The 18,962-nt window shown below is 38.6% G+C and overlaps 1 protein-coding gene across 2 annotated transcripts in view; it reads left to right on the plus strand.

Moving 5' to 3' along the window:
* Positions 1-4,416: 4,416 nt before the first annotated feature.
* Positions 4,417-18,962, plus strand: part of KLHL8 (kelch like family member 8) — a 28,507-nt gene continuing 13,961 nt past the window's right edge. The window contains exons 1-2 of one of the 2 annotated variants that reach the window (XM_085306276.1): positions 4,417-4,501; positions 13,853-14,162. In XM_085306276.1, the coding sequence (XP_085162402.1) occupies positions 13,959-14,162 (204 nt within the window). In that variant the 5' untranslated portion in view covers positions 4,417-4,501; positions 13,853-13,958. Of the gene's footprint in view, positions 4,502-13,852; positions 14,163-18,962 lie in introns of those variants that run through there. The other variant, XM_085306277.1, reaches the window with a different exon arrangement.

An 18,962-nucleotide genomic window follows, 5' to 3' on the forward strand; every position in this document is an offset into this window, starting at 1 on the left:
CTGAAGCTCAGAAGTGTAAAGTTCCTTTTACCTAGCAAATGTACAGCACTGCATATAAAATTTGGCCTTTTGTGTTCATAAATTATTGTTGTAGAATTACAGAGACTGCTCAATACACTTAATTAAATATATAAGGAGACGAGTCAGATTTCCATTTCCTAAAATGTTATTCCTGACCAGTGTAATTTTGTAAACGTTAACTGCATTTATTAAAGGAAATTTTCTGATTTTACAATTCCTAGCCCAATGAGCCAGTAGAGTTTTAAACTTAAGTCTTTTTAATGGACCCCAATCAATCACATCATTAGTTATTTTATATTCACTAACAGAACAGAGGAAAAGCACTTACCAGAATACACTGCAGTCAAAAGGGATCACCCAGAGTTTAGCCTCAAAGTCTCTCCAGATAGAGGAAAAGGTTGCTTTCATATCCAGAAAAGGAAAATGACACATGGTAACCTCTTTCTATCAATWGAGATTATATGTTACACATGTAAATTGTTACTTTCAAGGACTTTTAAAAGATGCGTGTATTTGAGGGCAGGAGGGGAACACTATGCCAAAACCCCCCATGGCAGCAGAATTAAACAATGACATCTTTGTGAGTTTAAGGCCTGTTCTAACCATACCTGAAATCAATGGGAGCCTTTCTGGTGGTTTCCAGAGGTGCTAGATGACAGCCAGCGTACATAACAAGCAGTAGGACCAACACTGGAACAAACAGAATTAAGCGCGTGAAAACATGACTGTCTCACTGGAGGTAGCAGACTGCCCACAGATTCCTCCTGCCTTCTTGCAGAACAGGGCAGTGAGCTAGTTCTAATCTTTATGAAGCAGCTGGTGACCAACTGTGTGTCTGCCATATACACCAAGGTTAGGAACGTTCAGACACACAGATTTTTTTTTTTTTTTTTTGGTGATTGCTTGTTTTTTTATATTCAGAAAATAGCTATTAAGGCATTGCTGTGTTGGAATTTTCTGAGATATTCAAAACAAAATTCTTGGATTGTTCAAATCTAGCTCAGCACATAATGTAATCGTTTCAGCTGTTTGACTGTTAGTGCATATTCACCACCTCTTGCTTCTGTAARATGTATAAAGGGAAAAAAGAAATAAAATATTACATTGTTATAAGGACTATTCCAGTTTCCCTTGGATAGTATTCTAGTTCACTTCCAAATATGYCAGCTGAAATACCAGTGTTAGTTAGATGTTTTTGCCTTTTACAGCTCTAAAACAAACATGCATCTCCTCCTCAGTGTAGTTAGTGTACACATTTTCAGCATGAAAATGTAAACTTCCAGCTAGTCATTCTAAGATAAACTTAGWTTTGTAAAACACCTTCCTGCTTTTCAGCTAACTGTGCTGTAATCAGGAAAAAAGGAAATCCTATAATTATTATGCATACTTGTAGAGCTGAATTTGGCCTGCAGCAGTACAGTCCAACTTTTTCTTTGTAGTATGCAACTGGAAAAAATGTTTAGTAATTTAGCYGGAGGATTTTTAACTAGTTCTGTTTGTTTGCTTTTGTACAAGACAGTTACCTAAGAACAGTTCTTTTGTACTTAAAAGGGCAGGTATTTGCTTAAAAAGGTCAGTGAACTTTCCCTCTCTCTTTGATTRTAACAGCCTGTAATACATTCCTGCCCAACTCTTTTCAGATTTGTAATGGACAGAGGCTCTACAACCTAGGAGACTGAAATTAACTCAGACTTAAGCATGTAACGGGAACATATTCCTAAGCACCACATGACACACACGTACACTGTGCAGCCCTCGCTGGTGGACAGGTGGGGAGAGCAAGAGCTGCTGCGGCTTTTCCTCCTCTGCCTGAGCTCATGGAGAACACTTCCTCCAAAACGGAGTGTGATCACTGTGAGCCACAGTAGTACTTGGGAAATTAGACAAGTGCAGCCTTGGTGGTGCCATTKTTGCAGGGTTAAAATTGTTGCACCTGCCTTTGCGGCTCATTAAGGGATAGCTTTTTTTAAATGTTGAGATGAAAGGAAATAAGCTTTGATACATGTCARACTATCAAGGAATCAGAAACGGGCAGCATGGTTATGAGAGTGGCAAGCGAACAGACTCATTTCCACTGCAAATCCTGCCTGCCCTGGGATACCTAAGACGTGCTGCAGGAGCACTCATGTGCCTTCGCTAATGTGCCAAGAAAAGTTTTTTAAATTGAACCGCACAATACTTTTCCCCAAGAACAGCAAACCACTCTCTCTGCTGGAAAAAAAAACTCTGTCAAAGTAAGAGACCAACTACAGAAAGAACTGTAGCTTTTCTCACTTTCTATTTCACAGGAGAGCAGAACTGGCAGAGAAAATTAGACTTTCTCATGCAGAACTGTCAATTCTTCCTACCACTTGTAGTTCTCTAAGAAAATAAAGCAAAGCACTATCAGAGCAATTTATGTCAGCAGTACTGCGTTAAGGGCTGGTGTTGGAGCAACACTGGCAACRTGCAGTACATGCTCTGCACTATCAGCTTAAACTGAGCTAAAATAAATTCAATTAATCCATTGTTAAATAKCTGCAGAGGCAAATGCACATTCCTCCTTTTTTACTGCAAAGTGAAAGTTAAAAAATTAAATGTCAGCTTAAACACAGACTAAAACATTTGTTCTCAAAACTGAATTTTGGAAAAAAAGTAAGTAAGTGCTGCAATTTTTGGTAATGCAATAAGCTGAAGATGGAGGAAGCATTTATACCTTGCAGAAGTAGAGTACAGGGTGAAGTCAGCACCGCCGGATGAGTTACTACCTTCATCACAATACAGATTTCACACTTCCTCCCCCAGGAGGAAAAAAAAAAAAAAGAGAGCAAGCGAGAGAGAAAGAAAAAAATCTGAAAGCTAAGACTTCACAAAGCCTGAGATTGCATGTTCTGTTGGTATGGAAGAGGATACGACATACAAAATGCACTATGTTCATCACCCCCTTCTGAACGATGACCCGGTGTGTGGAACACCAGACATCCTTCCTCCAAGGATGTGTAAGGGAGTAAAGACACAGGGCAGAAGTATTARCTGCAGGGAAATGCTTATTCAGCAAATGAAAATCGGATCTCCCATATCACTCTTGATAGAATTCTGTTCCTTTCTGTTGTTTAATGACACAGTTTTTTCAATATTTCACTGGGTCCTTATTTTCCCTTCCAATTAAGGGCAAAAGCTCCTTGTGTTTTTGTCATCAAGGTAAACTGCTCCACAGTTCAAATCTTTCCTGATTCTTTCTTATGCTCCCTGTATGCCTCATGACTACCACAAACCCATATTCTTCACTACTCAACTTTCCTTTCCCTAGCCTTCCTTTCCATTTGCGTCCCTATCTGTTAGGGAAGGTGTAAATTATGCAGCTCTTACTAGTGCCTTTCCTTTTTCCAAGCCTATTCTGCTGTCTCTGGCTTGCCTTTCCCAGCAACGGCTTCATAACACATGCTTCCATCTGCTCTGAGCAGGCCTGCTCTAACTTCACAGTGGCCTATTAAAATTTCACACAGGAACCAAGGCTCAGAGGACATCTGATCAAAGAGACTCAAGATCCTGCACAAGCATCTGAAACCACCACCTTTTGCTCAACAAAGGTGTCACACTTTCCCAGAAAGACAGTATTTCTGATGCACGGTACCACTTTTCAACTGGCCAAAAGGGATTCCAGCAGAACTCATTAAATTCTTCATCTCTAATTTATAGATTTGTCCTGAACTCGGTTAGCCTCATGGAAGAGGAAGGAGGTGCCAAAGTAAGAGACTATAAAGATACAAATATCTATTACACAAGCTATACATACAGGCACAGTATCACTAGTCCAAAAAAATAGCAGAACAGATTATGCTGGGATATGTTTCTCAACTCTAAATGCAGTTGGTAAAAGAATCCATCAGAAATTTACCAGGGCTTTCCAGGAATTTAACAAACATAAAGCATCCACCCTAGCAAATGAGTTAATTTACGYGAGAGTCGAAGGCGGATTCATTCTGCAAGCGATGCTGCACAATACAGCTCGTGCAGTTTCCAAAAGCTAACCCAAGAGGAAAAGTGACGTAATTTACAAGAAGGTAACTTCCGCACTTGAAAATGAGAAAACAGAAACCTGAATAAAGCCACAGTTGAAGGAAAAAAGAGAGAGAGAGAGAGAGAAAGAGAGAGAGAGAGAGAGAAAGAGAGAGAGAGAGAGAGAAAGAGAGAGAGAGAGAAAAAAAAGAAAAAGAAAAAAAAAGAAACCTCCCGCAGTGCTTCGCGGGGGATGCCCGCGGGTGCGCGCTTGTGCTGCGCCACAGCGTTCAGCGCTGCCCTCGCGCGCCCAGGCCGTTGGGGGCCCAACGACCCCAACGACCCCAACGGCCCCCCGCGCCTGCGCACCGCCCCGCCTTCGCTCCGCCTCGTCCTTCCTCCCCGGCTGGGGCCCGCGCGGCGCGTGCGCAGCACCCCTCCCCCCAAGTGCCCGCGCGAGCGCGGGTGTCCGTTGTGGCAGTTRGCCGCGCGCGGACGGCAGGTGAGCGGGGCCGAGGCGGCCGTTTTAGGAGGCGGGGGGGGAGGGCGGTGCCCGTCATCCCGCCACCCGGCAGGGGGGATAAGGGACGGAGCGGGGCAGGAGGGAGGGATGCGCGTCGGGGGAACGGGGGCGGACGGCGAGCGCAGCGTGAGCCGCGGGCCGCGTACCCGGGGATGGCTCCCCCTCCTCCCTCGCCGCTTCCCCTTGCCACGGCAGCCGCAAGGCTCGCAGCTCCTCCGGTGCCCCCGCTCCAAGCAGCCGGGCTTCCTGTGCTGCCCTCGGGGGTCCCTGCGCTCGCGCTCTTTCTCCTGAGCTTTCATTTATTTATTCTAACTTACACAAGAGACGCGACCACGACTGCTCTAGGAGACTCGCATTGCCTTCGTGCCTCGCTCGCAAGCAGGAGCCTTGGCTCGTCAAGCGGTTAGCCGATTGTRTGCGGTTTGGGGCTTTACGTGTGTTTATGTAATTTGCTTCCCCCCCGCCCCAGCATTTAACTAAAAGAATGTTCGGGATTTTTTTTCTTTCTTTTTTTCTTTTTTTTTTTTGAATTGATATATGTGATTAAGCTGTTTTGTTTTTTTTTATTTGTTTATTTTCTTTCCCTGTGTATTGCTCCCTCTCGCTGGATATTTTCTTAACCCCAAATGCAACTTTGGAGGTAGATACCCATCCTAAAATATACTATGAGTTGCCTCCACTTTGTCCTTAAGGTCGTGAAGCTAATGGTCCATACATGCCTGTTTCACYGTACTTGGTCAACCTGGGAAATTAGGGAACGCTACAAGTCCAGGTTAGGCTCACTTAAGTTGTGAATGGTTATAACTTCTCAAAAAAGAAGCCAGCCTCTGAGATAATGTTAAAAAGAGAACAGGCTCTGAACATAGATTTATTTTATTTTATTTAGGATTAACATAGAACTAGTGCAGGACTGAATTATTTCATTAACAGGAGCAGAATTATTGAGCAAAAGAGAATTAAGATGTACCATTCTCTTGTCAGAACATGGAGATTTATTCTTTGAGATGCTACTGCATCAGTTAGAGTCCTGTAGCTGTGGTAGCATTAGTTGCTGTACAATTCAAGCACAGTTACAAGAGTATTTTATATAATCTACAGCCTTACAATTCAGTTTATTGGCTCCATAGTAGCAACTCACTTCTGTGGAGTCTGCAGTCCAAGCAATCAGTGCTGTAGCCTAGTTGGTTTACTGTTGACATCCTGTTATTCATAACAAGTAAAATCATTTCAATTACCCCAAGACAATATTTTATTAGAAAACAATGCAGGATTTTAGCTGTTGCTACTGGGGGAGAGCATCAGAGATTCATCGCCTTTGCTTCCTTCTCATATAAATGAGAATTTCAAATGCCACTACTCCACCTGCTCTYCTTCTGCCATCTCTCCTCTTCATGTTACCTGCTTCAGCTTTCTTCCTGCTTTAATAGGGTCCACCTTTCCATCCTCACTCCAGTCATTTTCTTACCAGTTTGTGGAAAGTATCAGTTAAACAAGTTGTTATCCTCAAAGAGCCATGGAGATATTTCACAAGCTAGATAGGGCCTCCTTGTTTATCAATCTGTATTTCCTTCTTTTTGTAGGTAATGCATTTATGGTACTAAAAGTTATAAAAGTCAGAAATATCTAGTTCTCTGTGCCTGTTGAAAAGGTTTGTAGAAGTATAATCAAGAAATATATCCCATGTGATACTACATCAGGTGAAATAACTCACTAAATGTTAACAAGCTAAAACAACAGCTGTCTTATATACTGCTTTGATTACTTGTAAGGAGGTAAAGCTGTGCAAGATTCAGCCCTGTTCATATTAAACAATTGGGCTGAGGCTTCTCAATTAGTGTAGGCTGATCCCTCCATAAGCTGTATATATGCTCTCATGCCATATCAGAAGCAAGTCTGCTTGGTTAGGTGCTAAAATTATACTTGTGAGTTACTGTGCAGCATATAATCTGCTGTTTACTCGTGACTTGGCTTATTTTATAAACTGTTAGTGATTCCATACGGAGTTCAGTAGCCTGGCATCTGGTTTTCTAGCTGCCCATTGATTTGGAACAGTTAGTCTAATCACTCTGGTCCTAACAGAAGACATTAATATYGTGTAATTACTGCCAGTAATTTTCCACAGTGTAGAACACACTCATGCTAACCAGTATTTCAGTTAGCCAGTCCTCAGTTGGCTTCAGCAAATGGATATTAGACTAATAATTCCCCTCACCGATAGATACAGGTTCTTGGGTTCAGAAGCCTTTTATCTTGTATTACTTTTTTCCTCTCCTGCTTTCAAATAGATTTTTAATGAGACACACAACACACAATGAACCTTTCAACTGTGGGATAGTGGAAAGAAAGTATTACCATATAGTCTGAGCTGTTTGACTTAGGGCTGCTTGAGGCTGTACCCTCAGTCTGGGTGGATTAGATGATGATTGGCATGTAAGGCAGAGACCTGAGAAAATGAGACTGGAGTGTAAGAAAAAACATTTGACTATAGCACCAAGAGTGGTCTGTTGGGTATCRTACCTTGATTCAGAGGTCCAGTAAAAAGGGCATCTGATAAATAGCTTAGAAATTGTTTTCTGGTCAGTTTACACTTCCAGGAAGGGCTGGTCTAGACACTGCTGTAGAGCCATCAGACTGCTGTTATCTGATCGCATCAGAGAAGGCAGTGATAACTCTCCTTGGCAAGGGAGTGTTCTGTGCTGTTACAAGTGCAAAATATTGGTGGCAAATCATGTTGCATTTACTGCATCTATCATTACATCAGTTTGCAGTTCTGTTTTTCCAATATTCCCAAGGATTCCTCAGATAAATCATCTTCTAACTACATTTTGTATATCTGCAAAACATAATTCTTAATCACTGTTCTACATGTTTTGGTGGATTTTGTTCTGAAAAAGTAAACAAAAGTAAATCAAGCGTAGATAAATACAGGTACATTAGTTTTTTTCTTTTTAATGCAAAATTGAATAAAATCATTAAGCAGTCACCCCTTAGAACCTAGCAAATGCTAGCTTTTTGTGATACTGGCTGTAAATTGGGATTAAACTTCAGCAGAATTTTGCTGAGCATATTCATCTCTTAGATCAAAGGAAGTAAAAAAAAAGAAATGTGTCAGGATAGGATTAAGGGATTTTAATGCAGAATTATTATTTCCAAAATGAGATTTTTTTTATCTGACTGTACCTGTCATGCTCTATAAATGGCCTTTCTCTTCCTGTTGTACTTTTCCAAGAGAAAGCAATCTTTATACATTGTTTGTGTGTCTACAGCATTAATGTGGGTTTGATTATATAAATAGCTAAAAGACTTTTGATGSTGCCAAATGTAAGGAAGCTTTTTTCCTACCTATTTCAGTGTTTTCTGAATTAGTCATGTGATTTGTAACACGAAGTAGCATGTCAGCTTTTGCTACAAAGAACCTTTAAATCTTGAAAGAGTGTAGACATCTTATAGTAGTATTCTATAAGCTATAATTTTATGTCTTTCTACTAAAGAAAGCCAGGTAGTTTTAAACAAGCTAAACCTGTTAGTTGTGTAGTATATAATATTTTTTTCTATTAAATTGATTTTTCTCTTTCACTAAAGAGTATACTGGGCTTAGGCTTGGAATGTGATGCGTAACTTAGACTTTTCTATATTTTTGTACTTTGCCTGATTTGTGCTAATTAGTGTGGACATCTGAGCAGACAGTTCGGCATGAAGCTTCCTTAACTGCAGTGATGGAATTGGTGAATGGAGGAGGGAAAAGCATCGAGGTTTTGCTCAAGAATTTTGTGCATCAATCCCTACYTTTGTCTCCATTTCCCTTCTTCAGGATGCAGCTGTAATCAGAATAAATAGTGAACAGCTGCTTGTGCAGTTATTGCCAAAGCTGCTACTTGGTTGCRGTTTGCACTGCAGCTGTCTCCTGCTTTTCCAACTTTTCTCACCCTGTGGATATTGTGGATCTGGAAGGGTCTTGTCAATGAACATGCCTGCCTAATCTTGTGGTCTGCTAGCTGCACCACATAACTCCCTGCAGAGATTCATCAAACTCGATATTAGACTAATTAATTTTGTACACGTAAACATGTATATGTTTATATGCACACTTTCCATTCTTACTCAAGCCATTTGCAAAATCTTCTTGCTTTTATAACTACAAGCTTTCTTCTAGCAGAAATTTATGTTGATAGCTAAGTTGAACAAAAACATAACAGAAAATTATGTTGAATGGTTGATAGCTGCTCTTTGTTAAAGCTAAGGAGAATCAGTGCAACAGCTTTCTGTCTCTTATGCTTAGAGAAGGTAATTCTGTCCTCTTTCAGTCCTTGTTTTGCTAAACTGCAGAAGGCAGACTTCTAGTCTCCTTCATTTAACAGGGCGTTTTGTTTTCCTGGTCGGCCTAATTGTCCTTCTCTGCACAGATTATAATGTTATTTTTGTCTTTCTTGCGTGTGGGTAACCAAAATTGTGAATAGTATTTCAGGCAAAAATTTACCTATATCTTGACTTCTAGAATTTTGCCTGCCCCCCCCCCCTTTTTTTTTTTTAGTGACTTAGTACAATGGCTTATAATCAGCATTGGATCTACTAATACCATAACACTTGTCATTGGAGCGTTTCCTGGTTCTGACTGGATTGGAAGTCCTTTTCCTTCCATTCTGTATCACTGAAATATCTTCCTCCTTTGTGCCAACTCACCTTTCTGGTGAGCTATCTCCCAAATTAAGTGACAGAGAGAGGAGGCCATGTACTCCAACTTCTAGGATGGCCTGTCAGTCAGGATTCCTGGATTTTAAATTTCATGACAAAGGAGAACAGTGATACTTGTGTCCTGTTTCCATCTAATGTCTGTCTTTTCTTTTGCTTCAAAATTTTTTGGTAATTATAAGGAACATAACTGCCCTATCAGACTTGAAAAATTTTATGCTTACCTCAATTTTGGATGATTTGGCTGGAATCAAATCTGTTAATTTTAAGATATTACTGTTACCTGAATGGGAGCGGATCTAAGATAAYGTACCTGTGCTCTGACTTAAACTCCTTGCATATTTTTATGCGTTTAGTAACAAATAGCTGAGGACCAGCACTGAGAACTGGAATAAAAACTCCAGAAATACAGCTAGGTACAGTCTGGAAATGGCCAACATCGTAAATATTTCTAAATGTTTGTAGCTTGAACAGCAGAATTGTTGACTGGCTTTTAGCAAACAATGGTGAGATGTAAACAGTGTGCAGGGTATTTTTCATAAGACAGCTATTCTTTCATGAAACATGTTAAGCAATTGCCTGCAAGGAATAATAGCAGATTGTGTTATGAATGGGACACTTCCTTTAGTTTCCTTAGTGTTGGTCACTTTCTGTTTGAAATTGTACTCTTAATGTAGGCCAAATACCAGATTGTGCCCAGGCTTGCAGACTTAATTGCCAACATGAAGAGGGGACAAATCTGAATGATAGCTTTGAATGGCCACAGCAGTATTCTGTTCTAGAAAGGAAAGACAGTGCATGCATGCATGCAGTGTTCACCAAGTACTAATGTTTAGACTAGTTGGTCATTGTTATTACATTGTTGGTAGGAATATCTGTAAATGGGTGTTTTCTGTCTCAGTTCCTGGATTCTTAGCACGTAATTGACAAAATATCATGCATACTAACATAAATGCTTACTAATCCTCCTAGCGATTATTTTCAAAATAGTGAACTATTATTTCTGTATAATTGAAAAATGTAAAATAAAATTTGACTTTTTGCTCTTTCCCTATACTCTCCCTTTAAGGCTGTGCAATGACAATATCATTCCACTTCAAACTGGAAAATTGAGTTGGTTTGATGAAGTATACTGACTTAAAATACGCATGACCTTCAGTTTTTTATAGCTTAATATCTTGATTAAAAGACTCAAACTGAGTTCTGTTCTTTTTAAAATCTGAGAAAATTAAAGGTCTGCTGCCAGGCCTTCAAATCAACCCCGAACCTGTATTTTCTGCGAACAAAATATCTGCTCTGCCTTTGTGCCTGTGTCCTAATAAGCTGTATCATATGCTTCTAATACATGATCTTAGTATTGTGTATTACATCCTGTAATATTATGTCTGTTTGTGCTTACCTCTACTGCCGCATCGTTTTGATATGATACTTTACAAAAAGTTAAGTGAGGTAGTGGCTCTTGACTTATTTTAAGTAAATACGATTGTGAAAATCCTTTTTTTTTTTTTTTTAATAAAAGATGTAACTGAGGACAATAACATATCTTAAGTCTGGTACACCTTGGTACACCTTAATTACAAAAGCAAAATGAGTATATACAGTGATTTAGATGTCCTTAAAAGTTAACTTTACATCTGGTATTTTCCATAGTAAATGGTRATTTGTTTAAAGACTCAAAATGTGAGCTGTTGTCATTAAGAAAAGTGGAGAATTTGTTCAGAGAATATGTAAATGAATTGGAGGAACAAGATGYATCACAGAAATAAGATGCTCCTCAGTTGGTGACTTGGAGAGGAAAAAGGGAATTTGTGTGTGTATAAAGGATGTTAGTATCTGTCAAAGTCTTGTCAAAATGAAATAGAAAAATGTCCAACTCCTTGGTGTCTGAATTTTACTGTAAGGTTATAGTAGACATGTTCTTTTTTAATGTTTTGCAGAAACTCCTTGCATGAAGAGCAGTAACTTACATTCTTCTTGTTCTCGCACGCTTATTTTGTATTGCCATGATTTGTACTGGGAGCTCCCTGGTGCATGTGATTGCTTTTTAAGACTATGTACCTATGTAATGGGCTTGGTCTTCTCTGGCATGAGTTCTAGTTTGTGTCCCTGCAGTGCTATACTAAGTAGATCAATCAAAATATGCACTAAACTTTTGTCCTTACAGATGAGAACGCTGAGGATCTCCAAGAGCTTTGCTTGAATCAGCATTGTATGAGAATAAAAAACACCTGTTAAAATTGTCTATGTTTGACTTCTGACTTGTTGCTCAGTTTGTTAATAAAAAAAAAATTAGTCAAGCCAATAGCACTTACTCGTGTTAAGAATCRTTGGGTTGTTTACAACGAAATATCCAGTATAGATAAAACATCTCAGCCTTTTTTTAAATGAGTCACAGTATAGTTTTGGAAAGGGGTGTGTACAGTCCAATTAAAGYATTAGGATAAATTTAGCATATATACTAGATGGAAAGGTCTCATGACTTAAAAGCTATGAACTATTGTTTGGTAGTCAGTGGTAAGACTGTCTAAAAGCAACATTTCTATTGAGCTGTAAAAATATTTCAAGCCCCATTGGCTAAGGGGCAGTGAAATGAGCGTCAGTCAAAGCCTGAAATAAGCAAGGGTTCCCTAGAGATGTAGGCTAAAGTTGCTSTATCTTTCTTGTGAACGAATAGCACATGATGGTTTTCAAAAACATTGTACAGCATTTTAACTTCTCTCTCCTTGTCCTCTTACTTGTCTCCGAAGCATTGTGTTAGCTCCATGTCTCAACAGTATTGACTTCTTTAAAGGGTGTCTTAAGTTAATCAAAATCGATGAGTACCAATTGTGACAGATTAATTTGAAGATACAGCTAAAGGGGAATAAATTATCTAGTTTTTTTTCTTCTAGGAAACTAAGAAAAACATCTTTGTGTACTAGTTTGTCAAGTGTGTTGCATAGTAAACAGTTTTCAGCAAAAAAGGTAATCCTTGCTATAAATAATAGATTAAAGAATACTTATATAGTTTAATATCTTTGAGTTAGTTTATTTTAAAAGATAACCAAGAAAATGTTCTCTCTTCCAAAACTACAAAGATACTTATATTACTTATATCAGCATTTGTAAATAATCTAGAAATATCTGGTCTCAGTTTAACCTGTCTACTACAGTGCAGCCAGCAGTGCTGGAACCACATGGGCTGTGGAGCTAGCAACAGTGTACTGAGCTACAGCAGGAGCATGTATGATCACCGAAAGTCACTTCCTGCTCTTTTTCCAACACTAATGCATAAAGATTTATAAATCTGGGAAGCAACATGGATACTTTTAAAATATTACAAAAGAAAATCATTTCTCTTTCTGGATAAATGACTTACATGTTTGTTTTAAAAGATTTTTTTCTTATGTCAATCAGTCTACTTCCTCTGGCACCACAGACCATAAGCAGAAATTGCTGAAATACAGGAATGATCAACTCTTGGGACAGAATGAAAAACAGCTGCATAGTAAATCAACCAGATAATAACCAGATAAAATTTAAAACCAAAGCTAGCCAATAAAAGAGAAACATACTACTACTTTTTTCTCTRCTTTTAAGAGGTTTTCAAGTCTTAAAATTTTACAGATCTGCTTACTCCCCTGCCAGTATCTAACAGAACACCAGCTTGTAAATTGAATCAATAACTCTATGCTTTCAAACAGTATTTCACTTTTTCTTGTGGGCTTCCAGAGAGTTCCCCACAAAACATTTGGATGTGCAGCCCAAATCTCATTGACTGGATGGAATATATGTTTTCAAGCATTTTAGATGCACAGAGCTGAAATTGCAAATGTGCTGCTGAATTTGAAAAGCTCTTCCTCTGCTGCTTAACTTCTATTTGTAAATAAAAAGGTGGACTTTAGACATAACCTAACTGAAATTTGCAGGAGCAGAAAGAGTGAAATACATGCGAGTGACAGAAGGGAGAAAGCCCTCTCTCCATMTATGTGGTATCCTAGATGTTTTCAACCCTGGATAAGATGTGGTATCAGTAGAATCAGTAAGGTTGGAAGGGACCTCTGGAGATCGTCTAGTCCAGTCTCAGTCAATAACTGAGACTGGATTAATTAGCTGTTTAGATAAAAAGAAATMATTTTCGTTTCAAAACTTTTCTGTTTCAGCACTCCCTAGAAAACTTCATTCTTGTTTAAAAAAATTAGAATATTTTAATTTTTCTGTTTTGTTTTCATTTGACTAAATAAACAACACAGTTTCAGATTGATTTAATTTTTGAAGGGACAGTGGAAAAATGAGCAGTAAATGTGTAAAAACAGACCTATTTGGGTCAGATCAATAGTCTGTCTCTGACAGTAGCAATCAGAGATGCTATTTAGGGTGACTTTTTACTCCTCTACCATCCACGATTGTTGGATTGTGGTAAGAGGATACAGCCTTGCCTACTCTCTTTAGTATCTTTTTCAAGAAGTGTGCAGAACAGTTCATAAAGAATGGGCTTTCTTAAAGGTATATGTATAAGATTAATTCATGAGTCTCTTCCCCCTTCCAACTTCCACTCCCCAGAATAAGATTAGAGGTAGTATTTAAAACATGGAATCTTAAGAATTAGGTACTAGTAGTATCTAATATGTCTAATTGTATTCATTTTAATATTATAAACAGGAAAATGAAAAGAACTTAACTGCATTTTTGGAGTGACTCCTGATGGGCTGGATTTTGTCTCGGTGGGAGCATTTGAAGATTCGCACTGTGAAAGAAGAAACAGCCAATGGCTTCAGAATCCATGGTCCCAGAGCAAGCAAAGCAGCATCTGATAAAGGGAAAAAGGCGGCAGCAGCAGCAAACTAGGTCTTCCAACAGTGATGTTGAAGATGAAATCTTCGTATTTGAAGCAAATGAGGCTTGGAAGGATTTTCACAGCTCTCTTCTTCACTTCTTTGAAGCTGGAGAGCTCTGCGATGTTACCCTAAAGGTGACTAAATTGTCTGGTTCTCACCAACCAAACCTATTGTGTTTAACAAGTGTGTGTGCTATGAGGTAGCTGTGATTTGGTGGGGTGGGGGGTATAGAAGACCAGTTGGACTGAGGTATCTCTAGATGTGACTTTTTTTCCTCACTTAGAAAGCTCACAAATTAAATGTAAACATTTTAAGATATCGATAGCCCAAGGGAGGAGGTGCATGGCTTTGACCTTACCCAACTTGCCTTCTACTAAGCAAGCTCCTATAGTTGTTCAGTATGTTACTATTGGATCTCTGTGTACCTCCAGCTCCTCGTATCCTCTTTCTTCTCATACACTTCAATCACAAATTTATCCCTGTTTGTGCATTCTGTATTGCTCTGCTAGATCTTTCCAAGAAACASAATTCTCAAAATCAAATACACCTCCCCTCCAAACAACTACATTCTACTGCTGATCAAAGAGTAAAGGAAAAGGAGGAAACTTGCCAGTGTTAATCATTTGTCTGCTTGCTTTAATGTGTTCTTTGTAACGTAGCTGTATATTGCTTATATACTGATCATAAGGTTATCTCTCACATCCATAACAGTGCCTGCAAATATTAAGTAGTGCTTAGCTAGCAATCTTAGCAGTGCTTCAGGGGATAGTTACATAAGAGGAAGAAGTGGAGTGTAGTTCCAGTACCACCAACGGTTAACAAATGCCCTTGGGAGAAACTGTTTCCCTACTACTTTACTGTTGCATATTAACAAGGAAAACCCTTGACAGATACGTGTCCCTGGTGCCTCCTGGTGGGCATCCCATCCTTAAGTAAGTTTTTTGTCACTGATCCTGGGAGACAGTGTGAGGAGGCATGTTTCTTTCCCTTCCACACCTAAGGATAAAAAAGGAGTAGGATAAGCAAGAATGTTTTTCTGCTCTGCTCCACAGCAGATATTAAATGTTGAAATTGCTTTTCACTGTCTGAGCAGAAACTATTTGCAGCAGCAGAATGGCACAAGAGGCTATTGACATTTGAGTTAATGCTCAGAGGGTGCAGAATTGCAATACCTGGTTGCTATAGTGTGTTGCCCCTGACATGATAGCCATGAAATGGAAGCTGCCTGTCAAACTAAAAAGCATTTTGGGGAACCTTATCCCTCTCTCCCTTTCTGCCTACCCTCCCAAAAAAGGAAGAGGTCTTATTTTATAAACAGTTAAATGTATATTCCTACTAGGGAACCTTGGCTTTGAATATGTACTTTTCTAAGGCTGCAATTCAATTTGCCGTAAGTTATGGTTGTATTATCTGTGTGAAGCGATTTTGGTAAATTCAGAATATTACACTGTATAACTTGGCTGCCAGTCCTGAAGTGAAGAATATAATCTATGGAGACTAGAGATTACATCTTGTCGTAAGGCTCTCTGAACTAGTGATTTTCAGTAACTGGTAACAATATATTTAAGTTGAATTTTTTGGAGGGCTTGCTTTTCTTTCTGTAGTGCTCAGGCATTTTCATGTGTTGAGAATAATTGCTTCTGGACTGAACTTTATGTCTTTGTGCATGAACTATGATATTGAGCAATTTTGACAGAGCTGTTGTCAGAACTGAGTATTCCTTTAACTGCTGCGTTTCAAAACATGATTATATATTCTGTGACAKTAAATAACTGGAGGATAATTCTGATTTCAAGATATCAAAAAGCTAGATATTTAAAATTAAGCAGATGTGAGTAAAATAGTGTAGCCACTTCTTTCTAAAGAAAGATTGSATTAAAAAGGGGATGATAGGCTGAATAAAATCTGTAAAGGCAAGAATAATCTAGTAGCTTTATCTTATATAGCAGATCAACTGGTAACATCTGTCTAGATGAGTACTATTAATAATTGCAGTATTAGCATTTTAACAATAATAAACCCTGGGAGCGCAGGATGAAGACTGTGGTCTGAAGAGTCAAAATCTGAAATGTTACCTGCAGTACTGCTCCTTAGAAAGCAGGAGAGTGGCAGATGCATGCCAGCTGTTTTTCTCCTGGTTGTTTTCCTTTCTAGTTTGTTTGGTCTATGAATTGTTCTTTCTGGAGAGATGCAATGACCTCTCAGTGAACCTATCATCTTTTCCCCTCTTTTAATCTGTACCTTCTTTTAAAGTGTGCTTGCTTTCTGTATTGAACTTGCTGTTCACTAAGTAGGTTACACTTGTGCTGATAATACACACTTTTAAAGGGAAAAGTTATTTGAATGGCACTTCTGTTTATTCAATCAGCCCAGTTATATCTTTTTTTTTTGTAATTGCAAGTCAACCCACTATAACATTTTGATCTAAAAATGAAGATGTAATTTCAGTCTGTCAAGGAAATCTATCTCGTAGCTGCTATTCCTTTATATTACTACAGACTGAAAAATGATGAAGGCTGAAAGAAAGCACTGCTATAACAAAAATAAGTGTTAGTGGTTGGAACGTGCCTTAAAAAGGAGATTGGTAGACTAGTGCTGACGGATTTTAATATTATGAAGAACTAAAATGATTTATGCATTAGGAAATTATTCTTTAAACTTTTTGTTTTGCATTTTATTTTCTGGCATATTCCTTTCATAGCAGAATCACTCAAAGACGGATGCTTTTTTAGTTAAGAATATCTTGGAGGATTTTTGTCTGGTAGAAAGCAAGTGCACATGTTAAGCGAAGAGCTAATTATAAAATGTTGCTTAACTTTTTTTTTTTTTTTTTTTTTTTACTGTGACTCAGTGGTAAATTTAAGCTGCAGGAGACTTCTTGCTGATTATAAACACTTGCATAAAGGAGAAATTGTTTCATGATTGTCTAATGACATCTGTCATGCCAAAGTTCAGTTTTAATCCTTGTTTCACTATTTCTTAATCTCAGTRCAGACTTTGCCTCTTAACTGTAATTAGTTCCTCACAGCAGATAGGACATTTCCTGAAACTTTAAACCTACAGGCAATATTCCTAGATGATTTTTGAGCAAGATACAGGAAGTTTATAACTTCTTTAAATGAATAAGCCAATTAACGGCTTTCTGATTTTAGTTGTAATTATTCGTAGAGCAGTAGTACTGTTCCCTGTCTTACAGATCTTTAGTGAACTCTTTAGTGTATTCTGAGCATAAATAGTGGTTCTGTAGCATCTCGCAGAGGTCTCTGGACATTTCTTGCAGATAGATGAAGTAACGTCATAACTAGCTTCTGCCTTTGGGAAAGATGTATATTACAAAAAAAAAGTCTAAGTTGCAAAAAACAGATAGATTCACTTTTGCTATTGAATAGCAGTTGTTGAAGATCAAGCTCAGACAACTTGTGGATAATATACCTACTCTTTTTTGAAAAATGTAACTTTAAAGCATGCAAGCAGCTGCTACTTAATTCCAAAGCACAGTCCCTTGTTAATTTTTTTCACCAGTAGCAGCATCCTCCTTGGTGGGAAGGATTGTATCCAGAAATGTACACTGTAACATTTAAAGTTTAGGAAGAAGGATTAAAAATGCAATGTGACTGTAAAGTGAAAAATACAGATCTTTAAGGCAGAATCCTCTTAGATGCCATTTAGGCTTCTGATACCAGTCTGACAGGCCTGCCAAAGTATAGCTATCTAATGAAATATTTCATCCAGCAACTTCTGTCTAGGGTGAAAGAGAACTTTCAGTTTAACAAGATAAAAACTAAGCTATATCTGTCCTGGGTGCATTTATTTTCACTGTTAGTCAAGTCCCATTTAAAAGCATTTGTCAAAATCATTTGCCACCTTATTTTATCTCTACAAAGTTATCCTCTGGCTTAGCTCTACATCTCTGTCTTGTATAATAAGATCTCAGTTTCTAATCTTCACTAGTCTCTAAATGTCATGCACAAGACCGCTCASCCTCTTCTGTACTCCTTTTGTTTTGCACAAAAGTAAGTTTGTTTAGGTAGCGTTTGGAAACCCTCATTAACTTGCGGTGAGACTCAGTAGTCTTGCCTAATAATCTACAATAGARCAGAAAATTGACACCTCACCTGTGAATCAGCCAGGCTTGAGAGGATGCAGAGATGGCACCATGACCTTCAGGAAGGAGACACCACGCTTCAGCTTCGGAACTGCGTAAAGCTGTGTGCTGGGTACATCTCTGTGTTTCTTCTATGTTTTCTGAAGAAAACTTCCTGACGAGTGTTGTTGCGGGATCCTGCTTGTTGACCGTCTTTAGTATTAGATTTCAGTTATCTGCTGGGATACATTTTTAAAGCTTCCTCTTGGTTATCCTTTATAGCTCACGTGAAGAGCATGAGCTACATGTTTACTTCCCAACACCACGTTTTGTATATGCTGTTAGACTTTGTGTATAAAGAATTTACTCTTCGACACATGCTCAGAGTGGGGCTCAGACAGCAGTGGGAAAGTACTGCACTGTCTGTTGAATTGTGATCTGGCTGCTGACTAACACTGAGCCTTGGTGAGATGCTTAAAATGCTGAGGAGACTCTTAAGATCACATCTCTGTTCATTTCAGTTTAGAGGTAAGGAAGTAATAAATACCAGAACAGGACTACAGAGAGCCTGATTACACCAATGACATTTTCTCAAACCAATATGCCATTAAAGCTTTATACAGCTAATCCCTTCCACTGTGTACTTAACAGTAAACCAAAACACCTTTGAACGGAATAGAGTTGAAACAACATTGCAGAATGAGCAGTAACTTTTCTGCTAAGTTTTTAAGTACTTTTTGGAAGTTTCCTTGAAGTACATCCTGTATTTTTAGGTTTATTTTGTTTGCATCAAATAATATGCCCRTTGGACCTCATTAAATCTGATTTTACCACAATTGTTATTGCCAAG

The sequence above is a fragment of the Rhea americana genome, unplaced genomic scaffold, assembly GCF_003343005.1.
Source record: "Rhea americana isolate MKP2758 unplaced genomic scaffold, rheAme1 scaffold_237, whole genome shotgun sequence".
Taxonomy (NCBI): domain Eukaryota; kingdom Metazoa; phylum Chordata; class Aves; order Rheiformes; family Rheidae; genus Rhea; species Rhea americana.